General features: G+C 44.4%; 1 protein-coding gene across 4 annotated transcripts in view; it reads left to right on the top strand.

Annotated features, from left to right (window-relative positions):
• Positions 1–25000, top strand: part of LOC138853758 (uncharacterized) — a 269343-nt gene that overhangs the window by 182703 nt on the left and 61640 nt on the right. For all 4 annotated transcript variants that reach the window (XM_070092300.1, XM_070092298.1, XM_070092297.1 and 1 more), the window contains one exon: positions 11883–11969. In XM_070092300.1, coding sequence (XP_069948401.1) covers positions 11883–11969 — 87 coding nt within the window. The remainder of the gene's footprint in view (positions 1–11882; positions 11970–25000) is intronic.

Genomic DNA, 25000 nt, shown 5'->3' with positions numbered 1-25000 from the left:
TAGAAGGCATCGTGTGTGTCAATGTCTTTCATCCTGCTTTCCATCGTCCGGAGGTCTGAGACTTTTTTTCCTAGGACCAGATCGATGGCATTGGACCCAAGAGGAGCACCGAGGAGAGTGCTATTGGCTGGATCAATGGCTCGTGCTCCTGGTAAAACGGTACTAATATTCTGGATCAACTGTTGATTGGTAGAAACTATTTCACATTTGGTGGGGTTTAAAGAAAGGCCCAGGCTTTCTCCCATGTCTTTAATTTTACTGATGTCCTCCAGGAGAGATTCTGTTGTGCCAGCCAGGGTACCGTCGTCCAGGAACCAGATATTGAGCTCGCTGGAGAGTGCCTCCGTGACTTCCTTGATGACCATATATATATATATATATGCAAAACAACCACTCTGAAAGAATAGAGAAATTCCAAGCGCTTTCGTGAGTAGTCACGACCGCGCTTGGAATTTCTCTATTCTTTCAGAGTGGTTGTTTTGCATATTTTGAAATCACCTGTTTACTGTGATCTTATTGCATATATATATATATATATATATATATATATATATATATATATATATATATATATATATATATATATATATATTTATTTATTTTATTTTTATTATCACACCGGCCGATTCCCACCAAGGCAGGGTGGCCCGAAAAAGAAAAACTTTCACCATCATTCACTCCATCACTGTCTTGCCAGAAGGGTGCTTTACACTACAGTTTTTAAACTGCAACATTAACACCCCTCCTTCAGAGTGCAGGCACTGTACTTCCCATCTCCAGGACTCAAGTCCGGCCTGCCGGTTTCCCTGAATCCCTTCATAAATGTTACTTTGCTCACACTCCAACAGCACGTCAAGTATTAAAAACCATTTGTCTCCATTCACTCCTATCAAACATGCTCACGCATGCCTGCTGGAAGTCCAAGCCCCTCGCACACAAAACCTCCTTTACCCCCTCCCTCCAACCCTTCCTAGGCCGACCCCTACCCCGCCTTCCTTCCACTACAGACTGATACACTCTTGAAGTCATTCTGTTTCACTCCATTCTCTCTACATGTCCGAACCACCTCAACAACCCTTCCTCAGCCCTCTGGACAACAGTTTTGGTAATCCCGCACCTCCTCCTAACTTCCAAACTACGGATTCTCTGCATTATATTCACACCACACATTGCCCTCAGACATGACATCTCCACTGCCTCCAGCCTTCTCCTCGCTGCAACATTCATCACCCACGCTTCACACCCATATAAGAGCGTTGGTAAAACTATACTCTCATACATTCCCCTCTTTGCCTCCAAGGACAAAGTTCTTTGTTTCCACAGACTCCTAATATATATATATATATATATATATATATATATATATATATATATATATATATATATATATATATATATATATATATATTCAACAAGAACAACTGATGTAAGTTTAAAACACAAATGCATCACAGGGATAATAAGACATTAATAATCTCATCTTCACTGAAATGGAGTGTGTGAAAAGAACTAGATGAGGAAGTGGTGAAGGCAAACTCTGTACACAGTTTCAAGAACAAGTATGAATGGATTATGTAAAACAGGAACACAGTTTTAGGAATACCGTAGGTTACAACAGTTGCTGTAATGAACATATTGCTGTTGAAATTTCAAATACGTCAGAAAATCCTGAAGACAGCTCTGGTACGTCGAAATATGAAAAAGAAACTGATAGCGTAAAGTCAAAAAGCCGGGCCAGGAGCTGAGGCTTAACTCCTGCAGCCTCAACTTTTCGATCACTAAACAACAGATATGCTCACATCTGTTTTTTGTTGCTGTTGTTGTAGAGAGAACCCTCAGTGTGCGAGGTTACCTGGAGTCTACCTGAAGGCTACCACGGTTCTTGTTTCAACATTGTAAAATATTTCTCCTATTAACCGAAATAGCTGAGACCTCAAAAAAGACACCATGAAGATGTTAACTTCACAAATATGAATAATTCAGTGCAGAGAACGGGACACTACGAGTAAAGACAGTCTTCCCTCTCAGATAAAGTACTGTAGCTACCCACATTCTCCGAGATGTATAAACAAGAGTATCAGCGGGTAGACTTTACAGTAGTGCTGGGATGCACGTGAAACACAGGTGTTGAGTATGATCCATCACGTCAAGCACAGGTGTTGAGTCTGATCCGTCAGCATCACCGTCGCCGTCACCAGATGTGTAAATTACGATCGAGTCTGAGTACCTCCCATTCCCCAGGCACTATAAAATCCCTATTGTTTTAGCGTTTTCCTGCGAATGAAATTAATCGGTAGGGGAATATAAGATGGTGTAAGGTAGGAAGTATAAGGTGGAGCTGTGAGGTGGGAAGTATGAGGTGGAAAACACTATATAAGGTGAAGGCTCAATGATTCCTGGGATCAGGTGGAAGTCACGACCACAAAAAAATCCAATATTTCATCTGTCGTTTTCTGAAAGCGTGAGGTAGTGTGTGTGTGTGTGTGTGTGTGTGTGTGTGTGTGTGTGTACTCACCTATTTGTACTCACCTATTTGTGGTTGCAGGGGTCGAGTCCTAGCTCCTGGCCCCGCCTCTTCACCGGTTGCTACTAGGCCCTCTCTCTCCCCGCTCTATGAGCTTTATCAAACCTCGTCTTAAAACTGTGTATGGTTCTTGCCTCCACTACGTCATTTTCTAGGCTATTCCACTGCCTTACAACTCTATGACTGAAGAAATACTTCCTACTATCTCTCTGACTCATTTGTGTCTTCAACTTCCAATTGTGGCCTCGTGTTTCTGTGTCCCCTCCCTGGAACATCCTGTCTTTGTCCACCTTGTCTATTCCACGCAGTATTTTATATGTCGTTATCATGTCTCCCCTGACCCTCCTGTCCTCCAGTGTGGTCAGGCCGATTTCCCTTAATCTTTCCTCATAGGACATTCCCCTTAGCTCCAGAACTAACCTTGTCGCAAACCTTTGTACTTTCTCTAGTTTCTTGACGTGCTTTATCAAGTGCGGGTTCCAAACAGGTGCTGCATACTCCAGTATGGGCCTGACATACACGGTGTACAGTGTCTTGAATGATTCCTTACTAAGGTATCGGAATGCTGTTCTCAGGTTTGCCAGGCGCCCATATGCTGCAGCAGTTATCTGATTGATGTGTGCTTCCGGAGACATGCTCGGTGTTATACTCACCCCAAGATCTTTCTCCTTGAGTGAGGTTTGCAGTCTTTGGCCACCTAGCCTATACTCTGTGGTCTTCTGTGCCCCTCCCCCATCTTCATGACTTTGCATTTGGCAGGATTAAATTCGAGAAGCCATTTGCTGGACCAGGTGTCCAGTCTGTCCAGGTCTCTTTGAAGTCCTGCCTGGTCCTCATCAGATTTAATTCTCCTCATTAACTTCACATCATCTGCAAACAGGGACACTTCTGAGTCTAACCCTTCCGTCATGTCGTTCACATATACCAAAAATAGCACTGGTCCTAGGACCGACCCCTGTGGGACCCCGCTCGTCACAGGTGCCCACTGTGATACATCATTACGCACCATGACTCGTTGTTGCCTCCCTGTCAGGTATTCTCTGATCCATTGCAGTGCCCTTCCTGTTATATGCGCCTGATGCTCTAGCTTCTGCACTAATCTCTTGTGAGGAACTGTGTCAGAGGCCTTCTTGCAGTGTGTGTGTGTGTGTGTGTGTGTGTGTGTGTGTGTGTGTGTGTGTGTGTGTATGTGTGTGTGTGTGTGTGAGAGAGAGAGAGAGAGAGAGAGAGAGACCTGGCTCTGATGGTCGTTTATTCCCTGGAACTAATTTGTTGACGCATGTGACTGGCTCATGACAGCCACCCTACCTTCTCTCCCCTACAGCTCCTGGGGAGTACCCAAGAGGGTAGGGAAGAGGCGGGGGCATTATAAGATGGACAACTGGTGGTAGTGGCTGGTGGTGGCAGTGCCAGTGGTGGTAGTGCCAGTGGTGGTAGTGCCAGTGGTAGTAGTGCCAGTGGTGGTAATGACTGGTGGTAGAGCCAATGGCAAACAAATTCCCACTATCTTGCGCATCTTCACCTTTTCTCCCTCTCTAATGCAACCACTATTATGTATACTTACACAACTTTATACAACTACTCACTTGCACTTAATACACGCAGCAAAAGACAAATCATAAAGACATAAAACACTTCGCTTGAAGCCCCTAGTGAGAGTCATTCAGGTGACCATCTCCGACATATTCTTCGTCAGGTCTTATACGAGACAATAACATCAAGTAAGCATTATTATACACATACAATTGAAACTACTCAATAACTTTTTAGAATCGATGGAAATTGGCTATTTTGTTAAACATTTCAATTGAATTGAGTTTTTTTATTATATTTTGCACGACCTATACACATCGTCAAATTCTCTCTATAATTTTTTGATGAAAGGAATGAGGCACCAAGTATCTCCTTGCTGCACGTAACTTGCTTGAAAAGCAAGCCACGTGGGGGTGGAAATATTTACCAAGAGATCTTTCTCACTCGGTGCGTCGTCAGGAGCTATAAAATATTGCAAAACTAGCAACAGACAGCAGGGGGGAGGGAGGGTAATTCTCTGACGCAAGGCAGAAGCTTAAAGCGTCGGGTCATGTCACTCTACATCAGTGATTCTCAACTTTTTCTCCATCATTAATCCCCTCGGCTTCATATATTTCTCTATTTACCCCCTTCCATACAAAAAATTTATGAAAAATAATTATGAATTAGTCATATGAGTATTATTCACACAAAAAAAAATTGAAGTGTTAATCAATTTACATCTTGCCATATAATTTTTTACCCCCAGGGGTAAATTTACCCCTGGTTGAGAATCAGTTCTACAGCGACTTGGCCCGACGCTTTACTATTCTGCCTTACACAAATAACCCGCACATAAGAGAGAGAAGCTTACGACGACGTTTCGGTCCGACTTGGACCATTGACAAAGTCACACTAACCAGAGGTGGAGCAGGACGGCTATATATAGGCAGGAAGAGGTGGTGGTAGTAGTAGTAGTAGAAGTAGTAGTACAAGAGTTGTATATAATACCGACAAGATGAAATTAAGACACATGCACAACACCGGGGCATCCCCATCATAGACGTTTCGCCATCCAGCCAGCCACTGGATGGCGAAACGTCCACAACAAAGACAACCAGACGCCGCACATGTGTCTTAATTTCATCAGTAGTTGTAGCAGTAGTTGAAGAAGAAGAGGTAGTAGTAGTGGTAGTGGTAGAAGTGGGAAATAAAAAGGACGAGCCAGTCAAATACAAAGGAAGGGGAGCACTGCAAGAGAGCTAGATGCCCACAGAGGGAGAGCAAGCCCACAGAGGTGCGTGAAAGGGAAATGGTGAAATAAATGAAGAAGGAACAGAAACACGAGACAGGAGAGAGAAAGACAACCCAGAGGAGAAAAGGAAAGAGGAAAGGGGAAGAGGAAGAAGAAAAAGAAAAAGAAAAAGAAAAAATGAGGATTCAGGTTAAGTCACGGGTGTTCTGAAGTTTTCCATTTCATAGACTCTGCCCTCTCACGTGCTAAACGCAATTTCTTCTCTCCCAAACTCTCTACTCATGAGAACTCTTCTATCCTCTGCCTTCCCTACATTTCCGGCCTTTCTAATCTCAACAATTCTCTCCGTCCCTTAGACATCAAGCTTACCTTCCACCAGACTAACACTCTTCGCACTAATCTCGTTCATACCTCTCCTCCCTCTACAGATGTTCCTGGTGTCTACTCTATTTCTTGCTCCTCCTGTCCTCTTCAATACTTCGGAGAAACTGGTCGATCTCTTTCTGACAGACTTAGGGAGCACAAAAATAGTGTTAGGCTTGCCGACACTAACAATGCTCTTTTCTGTCACGTCAGAGATCATAGCCATCCTATAGACTGGTCTTCTGCTAAAACTGTCTTCCCTACTTCCAACTCGAACAGTCGCCGTCTAGTTGAATCCTCTCTAATACACAACTTTCCTTGTATGAACCTTAGCCCTGGCTTCGTCTCTGTAGATGCCTTCCTCTCCCACTACATTGTAAAATGCTCCAAACTTCAGAACACCCGTGACTTAACCTGAATCCTCATTTTTTTCTTTTTCTTTTTCTTTTTCTTCTTCTTCCTCTTCCCCTTTCCTCTTTCCTTTTCTCCTCTGGGTTGTCTTTCTCTCTCCTGTCTCGTGTTTCTGTTCCTTCTTCATTTATTTCACCACTTCCCTTTCACGCACCTCTGTGGGCTTGCTCTCCCTCTGTGGGCATCTAGCTCTCTTGCAGTGCTCCCCTTCCTTTGTATTTGACTGGCTCGTCCTTTTTATTTCCCACTTCTACCACTACCACTACTACTACCTCTTCTTCTTCTACTACTGCTACAACTACTGTTGAAATTAAGACGCATGTGCGGCGTCTGGTTGTCTTTGTTGTGGACGTTTCGCCATCCAGTGGCTGGCTGGATGGCGGAACGTCTATGATGGGGATGCCCCGGTGTTGTGCATGTGTCTTAATTTCATCTTGTCGGTATTATATACAACTCTTGTACTACTACTTCTACTACTACTACTACTACCACCACCTCTTCCTGCCTATATATAGCCGTCCTGCTCCGCCTCTGGTTAGTGTGACTTTGTCAATGGTCCAAGTCGGACCGAAACGTCGTCGTAAGCTTCTCTCTTTTATGTGCGGGTTATTTGTGTATCGTTCCAGTCACGGTATTGTGCCTTTTTTGTTATTTATTCTGCCTTGCCTCAAAGAGAATGTTTTTCCCTTACTATCTCTTGCTGGCCTTGCAACATTGCATAGCTCCTGACGATGCACGAGAGTGCGATAGATATTATGCTAAAGATTTTTATTCCCTTATGTCTTGTTCTGCATTGTTAACAAGTATACAAGTATACATGTATACAAGTGTATATATGAACCACTCTAATTTCCACGTTTAACTCTATTTAGCTCTACTGAGTGGTATTACTGCTTCTCGTTTCCTTTTCTCCTGCTTCAGTTGTTTATCGTTTTCCCATTCCTTCAGCTCTCCACTACTACCTTTATAGTTCCTTTTCTCATTATTTACCTTCTCTGCTGCCCATTATCACTTCTCTTTTCCCTAACTCTGGCAACCACTACCCTTTACATCCCCTACCTCCTTGCTCCAATCCTCCCTTCTCTCCGCTTCCCCTTCCTTCCACTCCCGATTTTCACTATTCCTTGCTTCCCTCTACCGGAGTCTGCTCCCTTTATTTACCTTTCCCCGTCAACCCCCTCCCCTACTTCCCATCCCCCGGCTCCCACTCCTCCTTAATTCCCTCTCCCCGGCGTGCAATGGACCGGTCCCTCATCTAAGTGTGGTCTTTGGTATGTAAAGTAAGAGGCTTAAGAGTGTCGCTACAGCCATGCATCACCATAAGCACCAAATTATGAATAATAAAAGATACGATTAAACCCCTACCTGTCTGTCAGGTGACAGTGGTCACGGTGGGGTAAGGTGATGGTGGTAGTGGTGGTGATGGTAGTGGTGGTGATGGTAGTGGTGGTGATGGTAGTGGTGGTGATGGTAGTGGTGGTGGTGATGGTGGTAGTGGTGATGGGAGTTGGTTGTTGTAGTGGTGGTATGTGAAAGTAAATATTAAGGTGATACCCACTACATACCTGGATTACCTGGAGGTTACCTGGAGGGGATTCGGGGGGTCAACGCCCCCGCGGCCCGGTCCATGACCAGGCCTCCCGATGGATCAGGGCCTGATCAACTAGGCTGTTACTGCTGGCCGCACGCAGTCCAACGTACGAGCCACAGCCCGGCTGATCCGGCACTGACTCTAGGTATCTGTCCAGCTCTCTCTTGAAGGCAGCCAGGGGTTTATTGGCAATTCCCCGAATGCTTGATGGGAGGCTGTTGAACAGTCTTGGGCCCCGGACACTTATGGTGTTTTCCCTTAGTGTACCAATGGCGCCCCTACTTTTAATTGGGGGCATTTTGCATCGCCTGCCCAGTCTTTTACTTTCGTAGGGAGTGATTTCTGTGTGCAGATTTGGGACCATTCCTTCCAGGATTTTCCAAGTGTAGATTATGATATATCTCTCCCTCCTGCGTTCCAACGAGTACAAGTCAAGTGCTTCCAAGCGTTCCCAGTAGTTAAGGTGCTTGACAGAACTTATACGTGCAGTAAAGAATCTCTGTACACTCTCTAGATCTGCGATTTCACCTGCTTTGAATGGAGATGTTAATGTACAGCAGTATTCCAGCCTAGAGAGAACAAGTGATTTGAAAAGGATCATCATTGGCTTGGCATCTCTCGTTTTGAACGTTCTCATTATCCATCCTATCATTTTCTTTGCAAGTGCGATCGTGGCACTGTTGTGATCCTTGAAAGTGAGATCCTCAGACATTACTACTCCCAGGTCCCTTACATTATTTTTCCGCTCTATTCTATGGCCAGAGTCTGTAGTATACTCTGTTCTAGTTATTATCTCCTCCAGTTTTACATAACGGAGTAGTTGGAATTTGTCCTCATTGAACATCATATTGTTTACCGTTGCCCACTGGAAAACTTCGTTTATATCTTCTTGGAGGTTAACCGCGTCCTCAGCAGATGACAGCCTCATGCAGATCCTAGTATCATCCGCAAAGGATGATACGGTGCTGTGATGTATATCTCTGTCTATGTCTGATATGAGGATGAGGAATGAGATGGGGCGAGTACTGTGCCTTGTGGAACAGAGCTCTTCACTATGGCAGCCTCCGATTTAACTCTGTTGACCACTACTCTTTGTGTTCGATTTGTTAGGAAGTTGAAGATCCATCTCCCCACTTTCCCAGTTATTCCTTTAGCACGTATTTTATGGGCTATTACGCCATGATCGCATTTGTCAAATGTTTTTGCAAAGTCTGTGTATATTACATCTGCATTCTGATTTTCTTCCAGTGCAGCCAAGGCCATATCATAGTGATCCAGTAGTTGTGAGAGGCAGGAGCGACCTGCCCTGAACCCATGTTGCCCTGGATTATGCAGATTTTGGGAATCCAGGTGATTTGCAATCCTGCTTCTACATATGTACAGTTTAGGGTATTTGCGGAGAACCTGCAGCAGTGGGTTGAAATTATTGTAGAGTGGAAGAACTGCCGAGAAATGCCAATGAGGTACTTATTTTCTGTGACTGCAGCAAATAAAAAAAAAAAAAAAAAGTAGGTGTTCAGTCATTTATTCTTGCTGGGGTTGTGTTCTAGCTCCCTGACCCCGCCTCCTTCATGCCTAATCAAACCGGCTTCCCGGCGTCCATCCACCTGCGCCGCATTATAAATAATATAGAAAGTGATTGAAGAATGTATGTTTAATGTAAATTCAAGCCAGTGCCCCCTTTACACCTCCCTAAGACTGAAGAAGTATTTCCTAACATCCCTGCAGCTTTCCCATTCCTGTCTCATCAGTGTCAAAGTTTACTGTGAATACTTTAGGAGTATGTAGTACGTAGGGATCATGTTCCCTCTCATTCGTCGCTCGGATAAAGATGCTTGATGTAGTGCGTTTATCCTTTCCTCAAATTGCATTCCACCTCAGTTCCGGAACTAATCTTGATTGCTGATCTCGGCACTTATGAAGCTTTCCTAGGTGCTTGACCAGGTATGGACTCAACGCAGATGCTGCGCACGCGTGAGTGGATATACCGATATGTACGCGTGCACACATGTGTCTATAACTACTTGTGTGTACTTATCTATATGTGCGTGTGTATACGTGCATATGCACGTGTTGTGTCTGTGTGTACGAAACAAGGTGAAAAACAGCTTAGGTCGAGAATGATAAACCAAGAACAAGGACAGCAGAGAGAGCTACAAACAGAGGTAAACAAGGAGAAACGTCTCATATTGCACCGCACGACGCTCGAGCAAGACCGAAATAAAGATTGCGTTGATAGTCGATAGCGTAGAAGGTAGAGGGAGGAGAGAGAGGGAGGACTGTGAGAAATAGCCGATCTTCAGTGGTGTGCTGTTGATGCAGCTGCCACAATGTTGATACATTGTGTGTGTGTGTGTGTGTGTGTGTGTGTGTGTGTGTGTGTGTGTGTGTGTGTGTGTGTGTGTGTGTGTGGCGTGGCTGCCTGTGGTGGTGAGTGGCACTGGTAGTGGCACAGGATTGGTGGTGAAAAATGACTGGTGATGGCAAATGATTTGGTGCGTCCGATGGTGGTTGATGATTCTGTAGTGGTGACAGAGGCTGGTGTTATGAAGGCTATTTAATGGTGGTGATAGAGGCTGGTGTAATGATGTTTATCTAGTCGTGACGACAGCCTGGTGTAATGATGGCTCTGCAGTGGTGGCAGAGGCTGGTCGAATGATCTTTCTATAGTGGTGGCAGAGTCGAGTGTAATGGTGGTTCTCTAATGTAACAAAGATTACACGGTAATGCTAATTGGACAGTGAAATAAACATGGTATTCATTGTTTGCAGTAAATGAAGCTCTGTTCGGGGAACGGGTCGCGAGGCGTTGATCCCGAAAGTATAAGACCCTTGAAAATTGTACATTGGAGTGATTGTGGTGTGTTGTGTAGTTTTGGTGGTAGTGGAATGATGTTGGTGGGTCGTGTGATGGAGATGGTAAATAGGCAATGGTGGTGGATGGTATGGTTATGTAGATCCTGGAGTGATGGTAGTGGGTGGTGTGGTGGTGTTGGTATTCTTCTAACCGGATGAGGTGGTAGTACGAGCTGGTGGAGTAATAGGTAGGTGTGTGTGTGTGTGTGTGTGTGTGTGTGTGTGTGTGTGTGTGTGTGTGTTAGAGCGAACAAATTAATCACATTTATACACATACTAAAATAAAAAAAAGCTAGGATTAACGCTGTCAGTTTCTGTCAATATAAGTGTGTCCATCAGTGGGGGTTGAAAGAGGACTGAAAGCGTACCTTCAACTGACCACTTATCACTTGTGATCACTTTCCAAGCATGGAAAAGGACACTTGTGTAAAGCTTAGGACTCTACCTACCTCCACGTAGGTAGGTACAGTTCAGGACGTTTATTCTGTACACAAATTATCCTTTTCCGCAGTTTCAGTATCTCCATACCATTTACAACGTTCCAAACGGGTTACTCAGTATTAAAAGGATTAATGTGATCAGTTTCCAAAGGAGTTAGTTGAAGACGTAACTGCCAGAGAGACTGATCAGAGCTCCTGACAGTAAACAAACTGCTTGTTGTAACAATGATGGAATTTTCTGACTAGTTTGTAAATAAAACACAAAATTACTTTATTTTTTTTTAAGATTTCTCGTCTACCAGGAATTTTATCAGTTCGTGAATTGACTTAATCTATTTGTGAACTGATAAAGTTCTTGCTGGACGAAACGTCGTCTCAGTATAATACCGTAGTCTGCAGTTTCGCCTACGAAGCCTGTTTGGTAAGCTTGGCAGAGCTTGGTAGGGCTTTTCAAGGCTTGGCAGGCAATGCGAGGTTTCCCCGGTGAAAAGCAGGGAACGACGAGTACACTAAGGGAGAGAAATAAATGTAAAGGGACCACGTCTCTTCAACACTCTCCCTTCATACAAAATGATTAACAACAGGATTCCTAGATGCTTTCAAGAGGGAACTCGACAAGTTTCTGAAGACAGTTCCTGATCGGCTAGGCTGTGGTTCATACGTTGGGCTGCTCATGGTGGGTACTAACAGATTAATCGATCAGACAATGAACCAGGAAGCCTGGTCTGGGACCGGGCCGCGGGGACGGTGACCTCCGGAAGCCAGTGCCAGCTCTGGTTGGGCAAATGAGCGATTCCTGAGCTAAGTAACAACAAAGAAAAAAGAAGTACTGCAATAGGCCTATCAACCACTCGAGGAACGTCCTACTTCCAGTAAATTATTTTCTCTCTTGTATATAATCTATCAATTATTATTATATGTTTCTTTTCAGGTGTGACACTAGAAGAGACGGTAACTCCAGCTTCATGGATCAAGAACCCTTCGCCGAAATCAAGGAACTTCTGTCCTCCCTTAAAGGGTAAGTTACTACGAACTTCTCCCTTTCCCCTCATTTGTCTTCCACGACCTCAGAAAAATAAATGTATTAGGCTTCAAGGAAAAATCCATTTCTCCTTGAGGCTGTTTTAATATTCTGCTTCAGTACCACATCATATTTTACAGATAAATATGTATACTTTATTATACAAAATAATACATAAATTTATAGGATACATTGATGGTATAGGGAGGTGATATAAATATATATGCATAACAAATAATGAAAAGGCACAGTACCGTGACTGGAACAATCCACAAATAACCCGCACTGAGAAGTGAGGAGCTTATGACGACGTTTCGGCCCGACTTGGACTTCGTAAATGGTCCAAGTCGGACCGAAACATCGTCATCAGCTCCTTCTATGTGCGGGTTATTTGTGTAAATAATGAAAAATATGTTTTCGAGGGCTGTTCATGGAGCCATTTCTACTCCCTTATATAAGATTAATCTTCCAGTACCCACCGTCATTAATACAAGAAATTAAGTCGACAGATATGAATACGGTTAAAGGAAATTCCTCAATTTTCCATTCTGGACGTGAGAAAACTTGAAACAAAATGATTTTGCATTCAAATCCAACGAGAAAATAATGAGGATAAATGTTTGGGAAGGTGGCTAATCCTTGCTGACATATTACCAAGCAAGCTTCATTCACAGTTCACCTGACACGGCCAGACAAATGAAGGGCGAGGCTACTCTCACCACCTGCGATGGTAAGGTGATTTGAACTTCCTATGATATTCAGGATTTCTTGTATCAGGGCCTGATCAACCAGGCTGTTACTGCTGACCTTGCTGACGTAGGTCAAAGGGCTTTCTAAATCGAGTAGTTACTGGAACAGGCTGCTTCGATGCTGGCGAAGAGCTCTCTACTTAAAGGAAATGGGGCAAATCGATGAGTTTAATGAAACCTAACTACCTCCCATTCCTCAAGCGCTATATGACCATTAAGGGTTAGCACTTCCCAGTAAATAATATATCCTCCCTCTAAAGGTATAAAAAATAAGTGTCCTAGAAAGTCTTTACAACAACACGTTTATAAATCAGATGTCACGACGAGTGTTTCTTGTTAGTTATGCTTGTATAAAGTCACTGCTGAATCAGTGTTGTATTGAATATATCGATGTGACTGATATTATTATTATACTCGGTATTGCGAATGGATTTATGCGGTTATGGTGGGATTTCAGAACTATGGTAATAATCCCAGGTACAGAAGGATTCTGAAGGTCGCTCAAAGATTTACCGTACCAAGAGTACAATTTACTAGACCAGGAGGCTGAAGTTAACAGGTCTAAATTGAGGCTTTACAACATTAGGCAACGTTTCAGAAGATAAAGCTAATGATCACAAGACTAAAGTAAGCTTCACAGTACTAGGAAACCTGTTCACCACTCCAAGATTTAACCTCCGTACCTACATAGACGCTTTCCTTTGATAAGCGCTTTGAAATATTTGCATACCCTTTGACTCAGGTGAGATGTAGAACAATGCAAGGAGAGATGACCATTGAGGCTGGTGGCCATGCTCATCCTATGATTGATAGTTAAAAGTGCGTGAAATGAAGTTAGGCCCGTCTTCTCCTACCTCCGTCACGCCGGCCGCCCTGCCCCCTACGGCTAGCCTCCGATGTTGTCATCTATCCGTTCCATCCTTTTAAAGGCCTCACTATCCTATATATTCATCACTATCGTATTGTATAATGACAGTATATTCCAAAGGTATGCAGGAAATTGTCAGTAACTAATAAGGGATTATTTGAGAGTAGAAAGGAGTATTTAGCGACACGAAATTAGCGGAACACATTACGGCAACGCTTACTTCCCATTCCTAAGCCTACTATTGTTCTGTGGCGTGAAAAATTGCATGATATCAATAAGGGGATTCATGGCTACTGCCTCGATTTAAATCCGACAAACCAGCCGGTTTAAATGTCTTAAAAATTTGTAGTAGATACCTTTCCCTGGCCATTGTTGATGGTGGATCCCCTCTGTGCTGTTTCTGCCTCTGAGCTACTCACCCTTCCATCCACTTCCACCTTTCCATACTTTTTGCTCTATTTCATCCATTCTCGTCCTTCCATTTACTTGCACCGTCTTATCCTTTCTCACCCCTTCACCTTCCCTCAATCCTATCCACTCTGACCCGCCATATATTCCAGTAAATTCATGTATGCGAGCTGTGCCTTAATAAATTAGCCAGAAATTGCCGTGTTTGTTTATGCAACAGCAATTTTGTTCAGTATCAATAAAAGGCCACAGCTGCAACCAATGCGACATTTTATTGTGGCAACGTTTCGCTCTCCATGAGCTTTGTCAAGCCATTACGTTGCTACAATAAAATGTCACGTTAGTTGCATTTATGTCCTTTTTATCTAATACTGTGTTGGTAATTCTGCCATTGTTATTATGTGTACGAATGGTATATAATACCGACAAGATGAGAGTAAGACACATGTGCAACATCTGGGTATCTTTATTGTAGACGTTTCGCCATCCAGTGGCTTTATCAATACAAATTCTAGGACATAACTTGAAGACAGTAGAACTATGTACAGAAGATGAGGTAATCAGTCCCTCAACCTAGGAGTAGGTGCGAACAGCACCATAGTCGTGGAGATTCTGAAGCAGAAGAAAGAATCCTGGCGCTTATATAGTAACGTCAGGTGTAGCAGACGAGGGCATATTCACTGGTAGGCGGGATTCCCCAGTGGAAGTAGGTCCTTCCCAAAGAGATGGGTTAGTTGTAGTAGTAGTTGTCGTAGCCGAGAAGGTTATGTACATGTCCTCAGAATTAAGATTCCATGATGTTGCAGTGTCTGACAAGTTGTATTGATAAAGCCACTGGATGGCGAAACGTCTACAATAAAGATACCCAGATGTTGCACATGTGTCTTACTCTCATCTTGTCGGTATTATATACCATTCGTACACAACTTGTCAGACACTGCAACATCATGGAATCTTAATTCTGAGGACATGTACATAACCTTCTCGGCTACGACAACTACTACTACAACTAACCCATCTCTTTGGGAAGGACCTACTTCCACTAGGGAATCCCGCCTACCAGTGAATATGCCCTCGTCTGCTACACCTGACGTTACTATATAAGCGCCAGGATTCTTTCTTCTGCTTCAGAATCTCCACGACTATGGTGCTGTTCGCACCTACTCCTAGGTTGAGGGACTGATTACCTCATCTTCTGTACATAGTTCTACTGTCTTCAAGTTATGTCCTAGAATTTGTATTGATAAAGCCACTGGATGGCGAAACGTCTACAATAAAGATACCCAGATGTTGCACATGTGTCTTACTCTCATCATTGTTATTATATTACATAAATTTATATTGAAAATTATAAGCATAATTTTTAAAGATGGTGGACCGGTAAGCTAGTGGAAGGCTTCGGTTGGATGGCCAAAAGCTCCAGCGGCGGGTCATCGTGTGACTAAAACCCACATCAGGAAACGCTTGTCTTGTTTCCTGACAAACCATACCTAACCTAACCTTACATAAATTTCAGCATGGTTAGGATCTAAGTTTTAAGGCAAAATTAATTCTCGTATGGGAGAAAATGTTCCATCCTATACCATGGCAGTTCTTCCGTGTTCTTACATTCATAATATTCTCGATTCTGGATTTGCATTGACCTTAAGAATGTTAGGACATGTGAGTTGCTTCAGCGTGGAATCCTATCGCTTTAAAAACTCTGACAGTGTGGTGAGACAGATGAGGCTTCTCACCGTCCACTGTACTGTGATATACATGTTTCGTACGCACAAATCCTTATGATCAAGTGTGTGTGTGTACTCGCCTAGTTGTACTTTGTGGTTGCAGGGGTCGAGTCATAGCTACTCGCCCCGCCTCTTCACTGGCCGCTGCTGGTGTGTGTGTGTGTGTGTGTGTGTGTGTGTGTGTGTGTGTGTGTGTGTGTGTGTGTGTGTGTGTGCGTGTGTGTGTGTGTGTGTGTGTGTGTGCGTGCGCGCGCGCGTGTGTGCTCACCTAGTTGTGGTTGCAGGTGTCGATTCATAGCTCCTGGCCCCGCCTCTTCACTGGTTGCTACTGGGTCACTCTCCCTGAACCATAAGCTTTATCACACCTCTCCTTAAAGCTACATATGGATCCTGTCTCCACTACATCGCTTCCAAACTATTCTACTTCCTGACTACTCTGTGACTGAAGAAATACTTCCTAACATCCCTGTGATTCATCTGTGTCTTCAAGTGTGTGTGTGTGTCTGTGTACTCACATAAAGTGTACAACTATAATGTTGAACGACATATTGTGTACCACCTGACCTGTGTTAGCTCTCATTTCGTCATGACACAATCAGAGCACTGCGGTTGTATGGTGTAATTGTAGCAACAGTCGGTTACAATTGCAGTTTTTTAATCTAAAAGCTTAATTTCAGATACGGTTGATAAAGAAAAAATTATTCAATTACATTCCGCTACAATTATGATTGTTCCATCCACAATGACTCTCGAAACCGAGCACAGGTTTTGAAACCACAGTTATATACTAATTCACTGTGTAATACTGTTTTTTTTTTTTTAAGAATGTTGCTGAGAAAGGTTTTCTTACCTGGAGTCTTGTAACAACGTTTCGCTCCATGTCTACCTAGAGTCTACCTAGAGGGTGTTCCGGGGGTCAACGCCCCTGCGGCCCAGTCCTTGACCAGGCCTCCCGTTGATCAGGACCTGATCAGTCAGGCTGTTAATGCTGGTCACACGTTGTCCAATGTACGAACCACAGCCCGGCTGATCAGGTACTGACTTTAGGCATCTGTCCAGCTCCCTCTTGAAGTCGGTCAGAGGTCTATTGATATGGCTGGTGGGAGGCTGTTGAACAGTCTTGGGGTCCCAGGATGCTTAGTGTTTTCTCTTAGTGTACTAATGGTGCCCCTATTTTTCATGAGGGGGAGGGGGATACGTTGCACCGACTGCCCGGTCTTTTGCTTTCGTAGGTAGTGATTTCTGTGTACAGATTTGGGACCAGTCCCTCTTGTATTTTCCAGGTGTAAATTATGATGCATCTCTTTCCCCTGCGCTCCAGTGAGGACAGGTAAAGTGACTCCAAGCGTTCCCAGTAATTAAGGTGTTTGGTCTGAGATTTCACCTGCTTTGAATGGAGCTGTTGGTGTACAGCGGTATTCCAGCCTAGAGAGAGAGAGAGAGAGAGAACAAGTGATTTAAAAAGGATCATCATTGGCATGGTATCCCTTGTTTTGAAGGTGCTCATTTTTCATCCTGTCATTTTCCTCGCAGATGTGATAGTGACGAGAGGCAGGATCGACCTTCTCTGAACCCATGCTGCCTTGGACTGCGCAATTGTTGGGAATTTAAGTGATCTGCGATTATGCTTCTCTCTCGAAGACTTTTATGATGTGGGACGTAAGAGTTATTTGTCTTTAGTTCTTTCTTATTGCTTTACTGCCACCCTTATGGAGTGGGGCTATATCCGTTGCTTTTAGCGACTGTGGGATTACACCCGTGTCTAGGCTCCCTCTCCATTGTATACTTAAGACACACGAAAGGGGTTTCTTGCAGTTCGTAATGAACATTGAGTTCCACGAGTCTGGGACCCTGGCTGAGTGCATGGGCATGTTGTCCTTTTTTTTTTGTTCGAAGTCCAGTGGAGTTCGGGTAATGAGCTTTATGAAGTCTGGTTTTGCTCCGTGTAAAGGTTTATAAAATCAATGTTTTATAGGGACAATGTTTCGTTCTACACAGATCGAAATGTTGTGTCTATAAAAACTTTCTTAGCCCATTCCAAATTTTAAGAAAAAACGGGATGCTCGAGAGAAAAAAAAAATCCTCATTTAGAGAATGCAAGGGGAAATATTTCTCGTATGATATTCCTTCCTTCCCATCCCCCCTCTTTCCCCTTCCCAACACACAACCCCACCTCAAAAAAAAAAAATACATTTCCCTGCCTAATTCGGCCAAACTCATTCATATGAACACAATACACGAGTGGGAACACTGGGTGCAGGCGAGCGAGCATTGTCGTGTGTAATCAGTAAGTGGTGAAATGTGTGTCCAGCTCGTCTCTTCAATAGGGGAACCTTGATGCTGGTGAAGGGATGTATGTGTCCCTTCAGTAAGGGAGCCTTGATGCTGGTGAAGGGATGTATGTGTCCCTTCAGTAAGGGAGCCTTGATGCTGGTGAAGGGATGTATGTGTCCCTTCAGTAAGGGAGCCTTGATGCTGGTGAAGGGATGTGTCTGTCCCTTCAGGGGAGAAGCCTAGACTTTTTGAAGGGATCTTGATCAAAGAATTCGAGCCATGCTTCCTCATCCTACGAGTCAAAGTTCTTTATCTCTCATGCCTGAAGCTCGGTAAGAGCCTTACCAGCTTATAATAATAATATTAATAATATATAATAATATCAGCAAAAATATAATTAATAGTAATAACAGTAATAGTAAAATGGTAATACCAATAATAATAAGAATGTCCAGCTCGACCGTGTATTCATGACACCCTCGCCGCTATGACCTGACGAGACGCTGACAAGTGTGGGAAAAATACCTGTGCTTCTACCTGGCCCCTCCCCTTGTTACCTGCCTCCTCTTCCCTCTCATTCTCCCCCCCTCCCCCATTCTCCCGCTACACACCTTATTTCTTCCCAGCTTTGCGTCTTTCTTTCTTATCCCTTCTTACGTTTCTTCTACACCTGTGATATACCTGTTACCGTGCGTGGAGTGATGCAGATTCAGGGTACATCGATTTTTATTAAATTTAAGGGAAAGCGTTAACCTTTGAGGGGGTTAAGTAGCGCCTGGGAAATAGGGGGTATTCAAGGTCGATCCATTTAAGTGGAGAATAGGGCCTATTTCTTAGATCAAGAGCCACTCCCCGGCATCAAGGGAAAGACGGAACTGTTTCTCCTCTTATTTATAGTCTCTCTCTCTCTCTCTCTCTCTCTCTCTCTCTCTCTCTCTCTCTCTCTCTCTCTCTCTCTCTCTCGCACAGTTCCTACCTGCATTCATCAGTGAATGACACACTCTCATGCTCTCCTAGCTCCCTCTCCTCGTCAATGATGTTTCTCTCCTGTTTCTATCTCTTTTCTTCCCCCCTTTCATCACACTCTTGTGTTATTCTCTCTCCCCCCTTGACCAGGTGATGGATGAGTCTGGAAATGTTGCCTTTTTGGGTCAAAGAAGACGGGAGCACTTTGTGACCGGTGTAGGTTGAGGGTGGCGAGCGGCGGAGGCGGCGGCGGCGGCGGCATGAACGTTGGTTGGGCAGTGGCGGCTGTAATGACGTAAGGTGTCGTCGCTACGACCGGCAGCGGCGACGAGCATCATCAACGGATGGATGGCACTTTCGAATAAATTGTATTATCGGGTGTATTATCGGGCGGTATTTTTTTTTACATATAAACTATATTTCTATACTGCACAAAGATTTATTTTTTGGGGTGAGGGGAGATAACAGCGTTGTGATTGATATTTATGAAGTGTCAAATGCAAATCGCCTTGCTGTACCGGGACCACAGTCTCAACCCCTTTTTCTCGCCGGGGCCCGGACCTAGACCAGGCCTACTGGTTACTGGCCTGATTGATCAGACTGTTGGTGTCCGCTGCCCGAAGGCCAACAGTGAGATGCTTCTCCCGACGAATTAACCAACAACAAACATGAACCTTTTACACGCATTTCGTGCACTCTGATCAAGCAACCTGTTGCTGTAGTAGTAGTTTCTGACATTCACATCTTTGGTTTCCATTTTTTCCTGGTTCTCACCTTCGTATGGTTCCACTAATTCAGGGACCCCCGACCTGTGGCCCTGAGGGCCTCATATGCCCCTTTTTGGAAATGGATACGGCCCTCACATAAAATTATAAATTCACTTTTATGCATGTTCTACACTGTATAATGTCAACAGTTGCAAAACATTATTATTCATAAACATTACAAAAATTATAATAAACCCTTTAAATTTGGCTTTACAAACTGGCCCTGTCATTCTAGAAGGTTGGGGCCCTGATCCACCGGGAGGCCTGATCGTGGACTGGGCCGCGGGGGCGTTGACCCCCGGAATACCCTCCAGGTATACTCCAGGTAGACTACTGCTCTAATTTACTGTTGTAACTTAGCGTCCCAGTGTTAAATGCTTTCTTACAGCCCGGAAAAATGTCGACCACATACTCCTTTCTTTCCTGCTTTACCTCCATTGCTTTATCAATAATTTAGCAAGGTAGTTGCATAGATTATCTAGGTTACGTTAACTTTGGTTAGATTGTTAAACTATTGTCAAGAACATTTACGCGATAATAGCGAAATTAAAACAAGATGGCTGGCGTCTGGCAGCGCGGAGCATGTTGTAAAATCTTACGCGTTCTTCGCGTTCTTTTTCACGTAAACGGGAAATAAAAGTCGCAGGAGAGGCTGGAGGACGACCTGTCTCATACACGGGAAATTTCTGAATGAATAAATTGTATTTAGTTATTTGTTTCTTTTATATTTGTCTTTTGTTTCACTCTGTGATTGAAGTCAACGTCGTGTCTGAGGGGAAACTGACATGAATGCCTCCCCTTAGGACATGTTTCAGTCCTTGGACATTGATTACTTAAATACAAGGTCCAACGAAGACCAAAACATTGTCAGTCGAGGTTTCCTAAGAGAATGCAGTTGCGTTTATTTCTCTTCATGTTGTGAGCCGTCTTCTACCTTTTCACTGCCTGGAATTTACCTGGAGAGGGTTTCGGGGGTCAATGTCCCCGCTGCTCGGTCTGAGACCAGTCCTCATGGTGGATCAGGGTCTGATAAACCAGGCTGTTATAGTTGGCCGCAAGTAGACTGGCGTACGAACCACAGCCCGGTTGGTCAGGTACTGACTTTAGGTGCCAGTCCAGTGCCTTCTTGAAGACAGCCAGGGGTCTATTGGTAATCCCCCTTATGTATGCTGGGAGGCACACTGGGATGTTCTTGACAATAGCGTTAAAAAGATCAACTTTTGACCTTTCTGTTAAAGAACTGAGAGTTTTAATAAAAGCTAGTGTCTGTACTCTGTTCTGTGATATCTTCACTAGGCTTTTTTTTTCATAACTAATATGATTAGGTACACGATGAATACGTAGGTAGGAAAGGGAGAATAGGCGATAGAATGAAGGGGCAGAGAGAGAGAGAGAGAGAGAGAGAGAGAGAGAGGAGGAGAGAATGGAGATAACGAGGAAAATGGGGAGAAGGGTGGGGAGTGAAGGTGTTCGGGAATAGTGGGGGAATTGGGTGGAATGGATTTGAAGGGAATGCCGAGTTGGGAGGACGGTGAGCGTAGTGGGAGGGGAGGGGATCGGTACTTGCATGACGCTGAGGGAAGGGAAGGTATACCTGGAGTATACCTGGAGAGGGTTTCGGGGGTCAAAAACCCCGCGGCCCGGTCTGAAACCAGGCCTCGTATAGGTATACCTGTTAGCCGAAGGATACCTGAAGGATGTTTCCGAGAGATCAACGCCCCTGCGGCATGGTCCCAAAGCAAGCCTTCCTGTAGATTAAGGCTTGATCAGTCAGGCAGGTTCTGGTGGCCACACACAGTCCAACTTACGAACTAGAGCCCTGCTGATCAGGAGCCGATTTGAGGAATTCATGAAGTTCCCAATGGAAGAGGAAGACATCCAGGAACCTGTTGGTAATCCTCCTTATAAAGGAAGGCTGTTTAAAAGTCCTGGGCTCCTTACACTCATTGTGTCATCTCTTTAGCGTGACCATGGCACCAACGTTTTTCACTGAGGGTGTTTTGCATCGTCTGCCGAGTCTCTTGCTTTCTAGGAATTTTCCAGATGTAAATAATGATGCGTCTTTCTCGCCTGCGTTTGAAAGAGTACAGATCAAGGGACTTTAAATGTTCCCAGGAAGTGATGCAAATAAAAATGGAAACTAGTTAGCCGTTAGAACTGACAATATATACCTTGAAATCTATCACTGAAAATCATCAAACATTGCAGAAATATAGTGGGATAATGTTGTTAGTGTGTGTTAAACCCGTCACCGATACCTGTAACGTATATCAAACAACTGCTTTAACAACAGAATTGTAGATGAGTGGAACAAACCGCCCTGTAGGGTCACTGAAGCATTTGTAACAACGTGAACATCGCTCTTATGTACACGTCGTGTAACACACTCCTGGTCCCTTCAGCCCCCACTTCCCGGACAGTGACACTCCAACTACCTGTGTTGGGAGGCAACTGTTGCGTTATTTGTAAACTTGTGGATTAAGGTCCCCGATGTGACAGAGTGGATCACCCGCCCCAGGCGCTTTCCAGGCCGCTTCGGATGCTTTATTTTCGTATTGGCCACGGTGCCCAGAGAACGTAAGACCTAAAAACGTTTCAAATCTATGCTTTTCCAAGAACGGGATTATCTCCTACCGTATTTATAGTGCGTAGAAGAGGTGTTAATTTAGAATGCAATACTTGCTACAACGTGCTTAAAATCTAGTAGAAATAACGACGCGGATGACGACTCAATAGCCTCTTGTGTCCACCCCAAGAATTCGGTCCTTAGTCTTTAGGCGACAAAAGGACTATTCAAGCCTGATGTCGGCCACTAACTCCAACTAACCTTACCGCTACACACACTCCAAATCTTCAGAAATACTGCTACTTTTTTTATGGTTCACTTGACGCTTGTATTTAAAATTTAAATTCCTAGAAATTGCGTATAATCTGCTGTATGAAAGTTATGTTGGCTGTGGCACCTGTGTGTTAAGGCCAGACATCCGTCTAACAGACCAACCAACCGGCCATCAGACTCTTCATAAGTAAGTTTATTTAGGTACGGATATACATAAGTACAATACTTATATTGTAAAATACTTAGGATAACCCTCTCCCCCCCCAAAAAAAAAAAATCGTGACTTATTTCCTTTGAGGTCTTTCCGTTTATCAGATCAGAAGCTCGCCCATCAGACTAGCTGTCCGTCCATCAGACCGGCTATTTCCCAGACCGGCCGTTCGTCCTTTGGTCCTGTCGGACGTTTACCGGACCGACCGGACCATCCATCAGGTCTCCAAGGCAAGAGGGGACACCAGCCTAAATGCCCTTAGTGAGTTTTTCAGTTCCTATCGGATAATTAATTTCTGGAAGCTGACTTGTTAGGAAACTCTCCGCCACAGCCTCAGAGCTGAAGAATTTGCTTTTATCTTTCTCTTTAAGAATTTCTAAAGGGAAAGTTAAAAATGGGAATTCAGTTAGCATAACGGTGTATTATTCTCATCTAATCTTACTGGAAATTACTTTTTTTTTGTCAATATTAATGATTAGTACGATGAAAAATAGAAGGGCTTAAGGTGTTAGGTTGGCAGATATCTACAAGCGTGGAAAGCTGATGACCTAAGGTTCGATTTCGAAATTACGTGCGGCCAGCAGTAACAGCCTGGTTGATCAAGCCCTGATCCACCGGGAGGCCTGGTCGAGAACTTGTCCGCCGATGCTTTGATCCCCGGAGCACCCCCCAGGTAGACTCCAGGTAGATCTCCCTGGAGGGTGTTCCGGGGGTCAACGCCCCCGCGGCCCAGTCCTGAAACTCTTAGGTAGAAGGCACAAAAAAATGCAAGAAGATATAAACAAAGTTTTCCAGTGGGCAGTGATCAGTGATAACAAGTTCCCACTGCTTAGATAAGGAAAGAATGAAGAACACGAAAGAGGAACTACATACAAAATGCATGATCACCAAATATTATGAAAGGAACATGTGAAGGATGTTGTTGTAATACACAGGTGCTCCCAGCAACAAACACAGGTGCTCCCAGCAACAAACACAGGTGCTCCCAGCAACATGTACAGGTACTCCGAAGAACAAACTCTCGAGGAGCACACAGATGCTTCTAGGAACACTCGCAGGTGCTCCCAGGAAGACACACGCACACACACACACACACACACACACACACACACACACACACACACACACACACACACACACACACACACACGTGTACTCCCACGAATAATACACACAGTTCTCCCAGAACTACACACACACTCGTGTACCTCCTGTGCTTCCCTGTGAGTACTCCCAGGTACGCACAGGTACACTCAGTCACTAATTGTCCAGCTTTAACGGATTTTCCGCCGGGGTCTTTGACACCAGAATTCCAGGAGATTTTTGTGATGGTATCAGCGACAATTGTGATGGTATTTCTTTGAGGAGTCTGTGAGCTGACCACAACGAGTAAATTAGGCGTTGTGGGGTCGCGTTACCGGAGACGTGGCCGATGTTGCTGCTACCTGGAGTCTACCTGGAGGGAATTCCGGGGATCAACGTCCCCGCGGCCCGGTCCACGACCAGGCCTCCCGGTGGATCAGGGCCTGATCAACGAGGCTGTTACTGCTGGACGCACGTAATCCAACGTACGAACCACAGCCCGGCTGATCCGGCACCGTCTTTAGGTATCTGTCCAGCTCCCTCTTGAAGACAACCAGGGGTCTCCCCGTAATGCCCCTTATTGCTGGTGGGAGGCTGTTGAACAGTCTTGGGGCCCCGGACACTTATTGTGTTTTCTCTTAGTGTACCAGTGACGCCTCTACTTTTCACTGGGGGTATGTTGCATCGCCTGCCAAGTCTTTTGCTTTCGTATGGAGTGATTGCTGTGTGCATATTAGGGACCAGTCCCTCCAGAATCTTCCAGGTGTAGATTATGATATCTCTCTCTCGCCTGCGCTCTAGTGAGTACAAGTCAAGTGCTTCCAGGCGCTCCCAGTAGTTAAGGTGTTTGATGGAACTTATTTGGAACGTTACATTACTGGATACGTAGCCGATGTTGCTGCTAGCCTGGAGACGTCGCATTACTGGAGACGTGGACGATGTTGCTGCTAACCTGGAGACGTCGCATTACTGGAGACGTGGACGATGTTGCTGCTAACCTGGAGACGTCGCATTACTGGAGACGTGGACGATGTTGCTGCTAACCTGGAGACGTAGCCGACGCTGCTGTATACCTGGAAACATAAACAATGGTGCTGCCAGTCAGGAAACAAGTTCCCTAAAAATGTTTATAAAGA

The sequence above is a fragment of the Cherax quadricarinatus genome, chromosome 39, assembly GCF_038502225.1.
Source record: "Cherax quadricarinatus isolate ZL_2023a chromosome 39, ASM3850222v1, whole genome shotgun sequence".
NCBI lineage: Eukaryota > Metazoa > Arthropoda > Malacostraca > Decapoda > Parastacidae > Cherax > Cherax quadricarinatus.
This window is presented reverse-complemented; position numbering and strand designations above follow the sequence as displayed.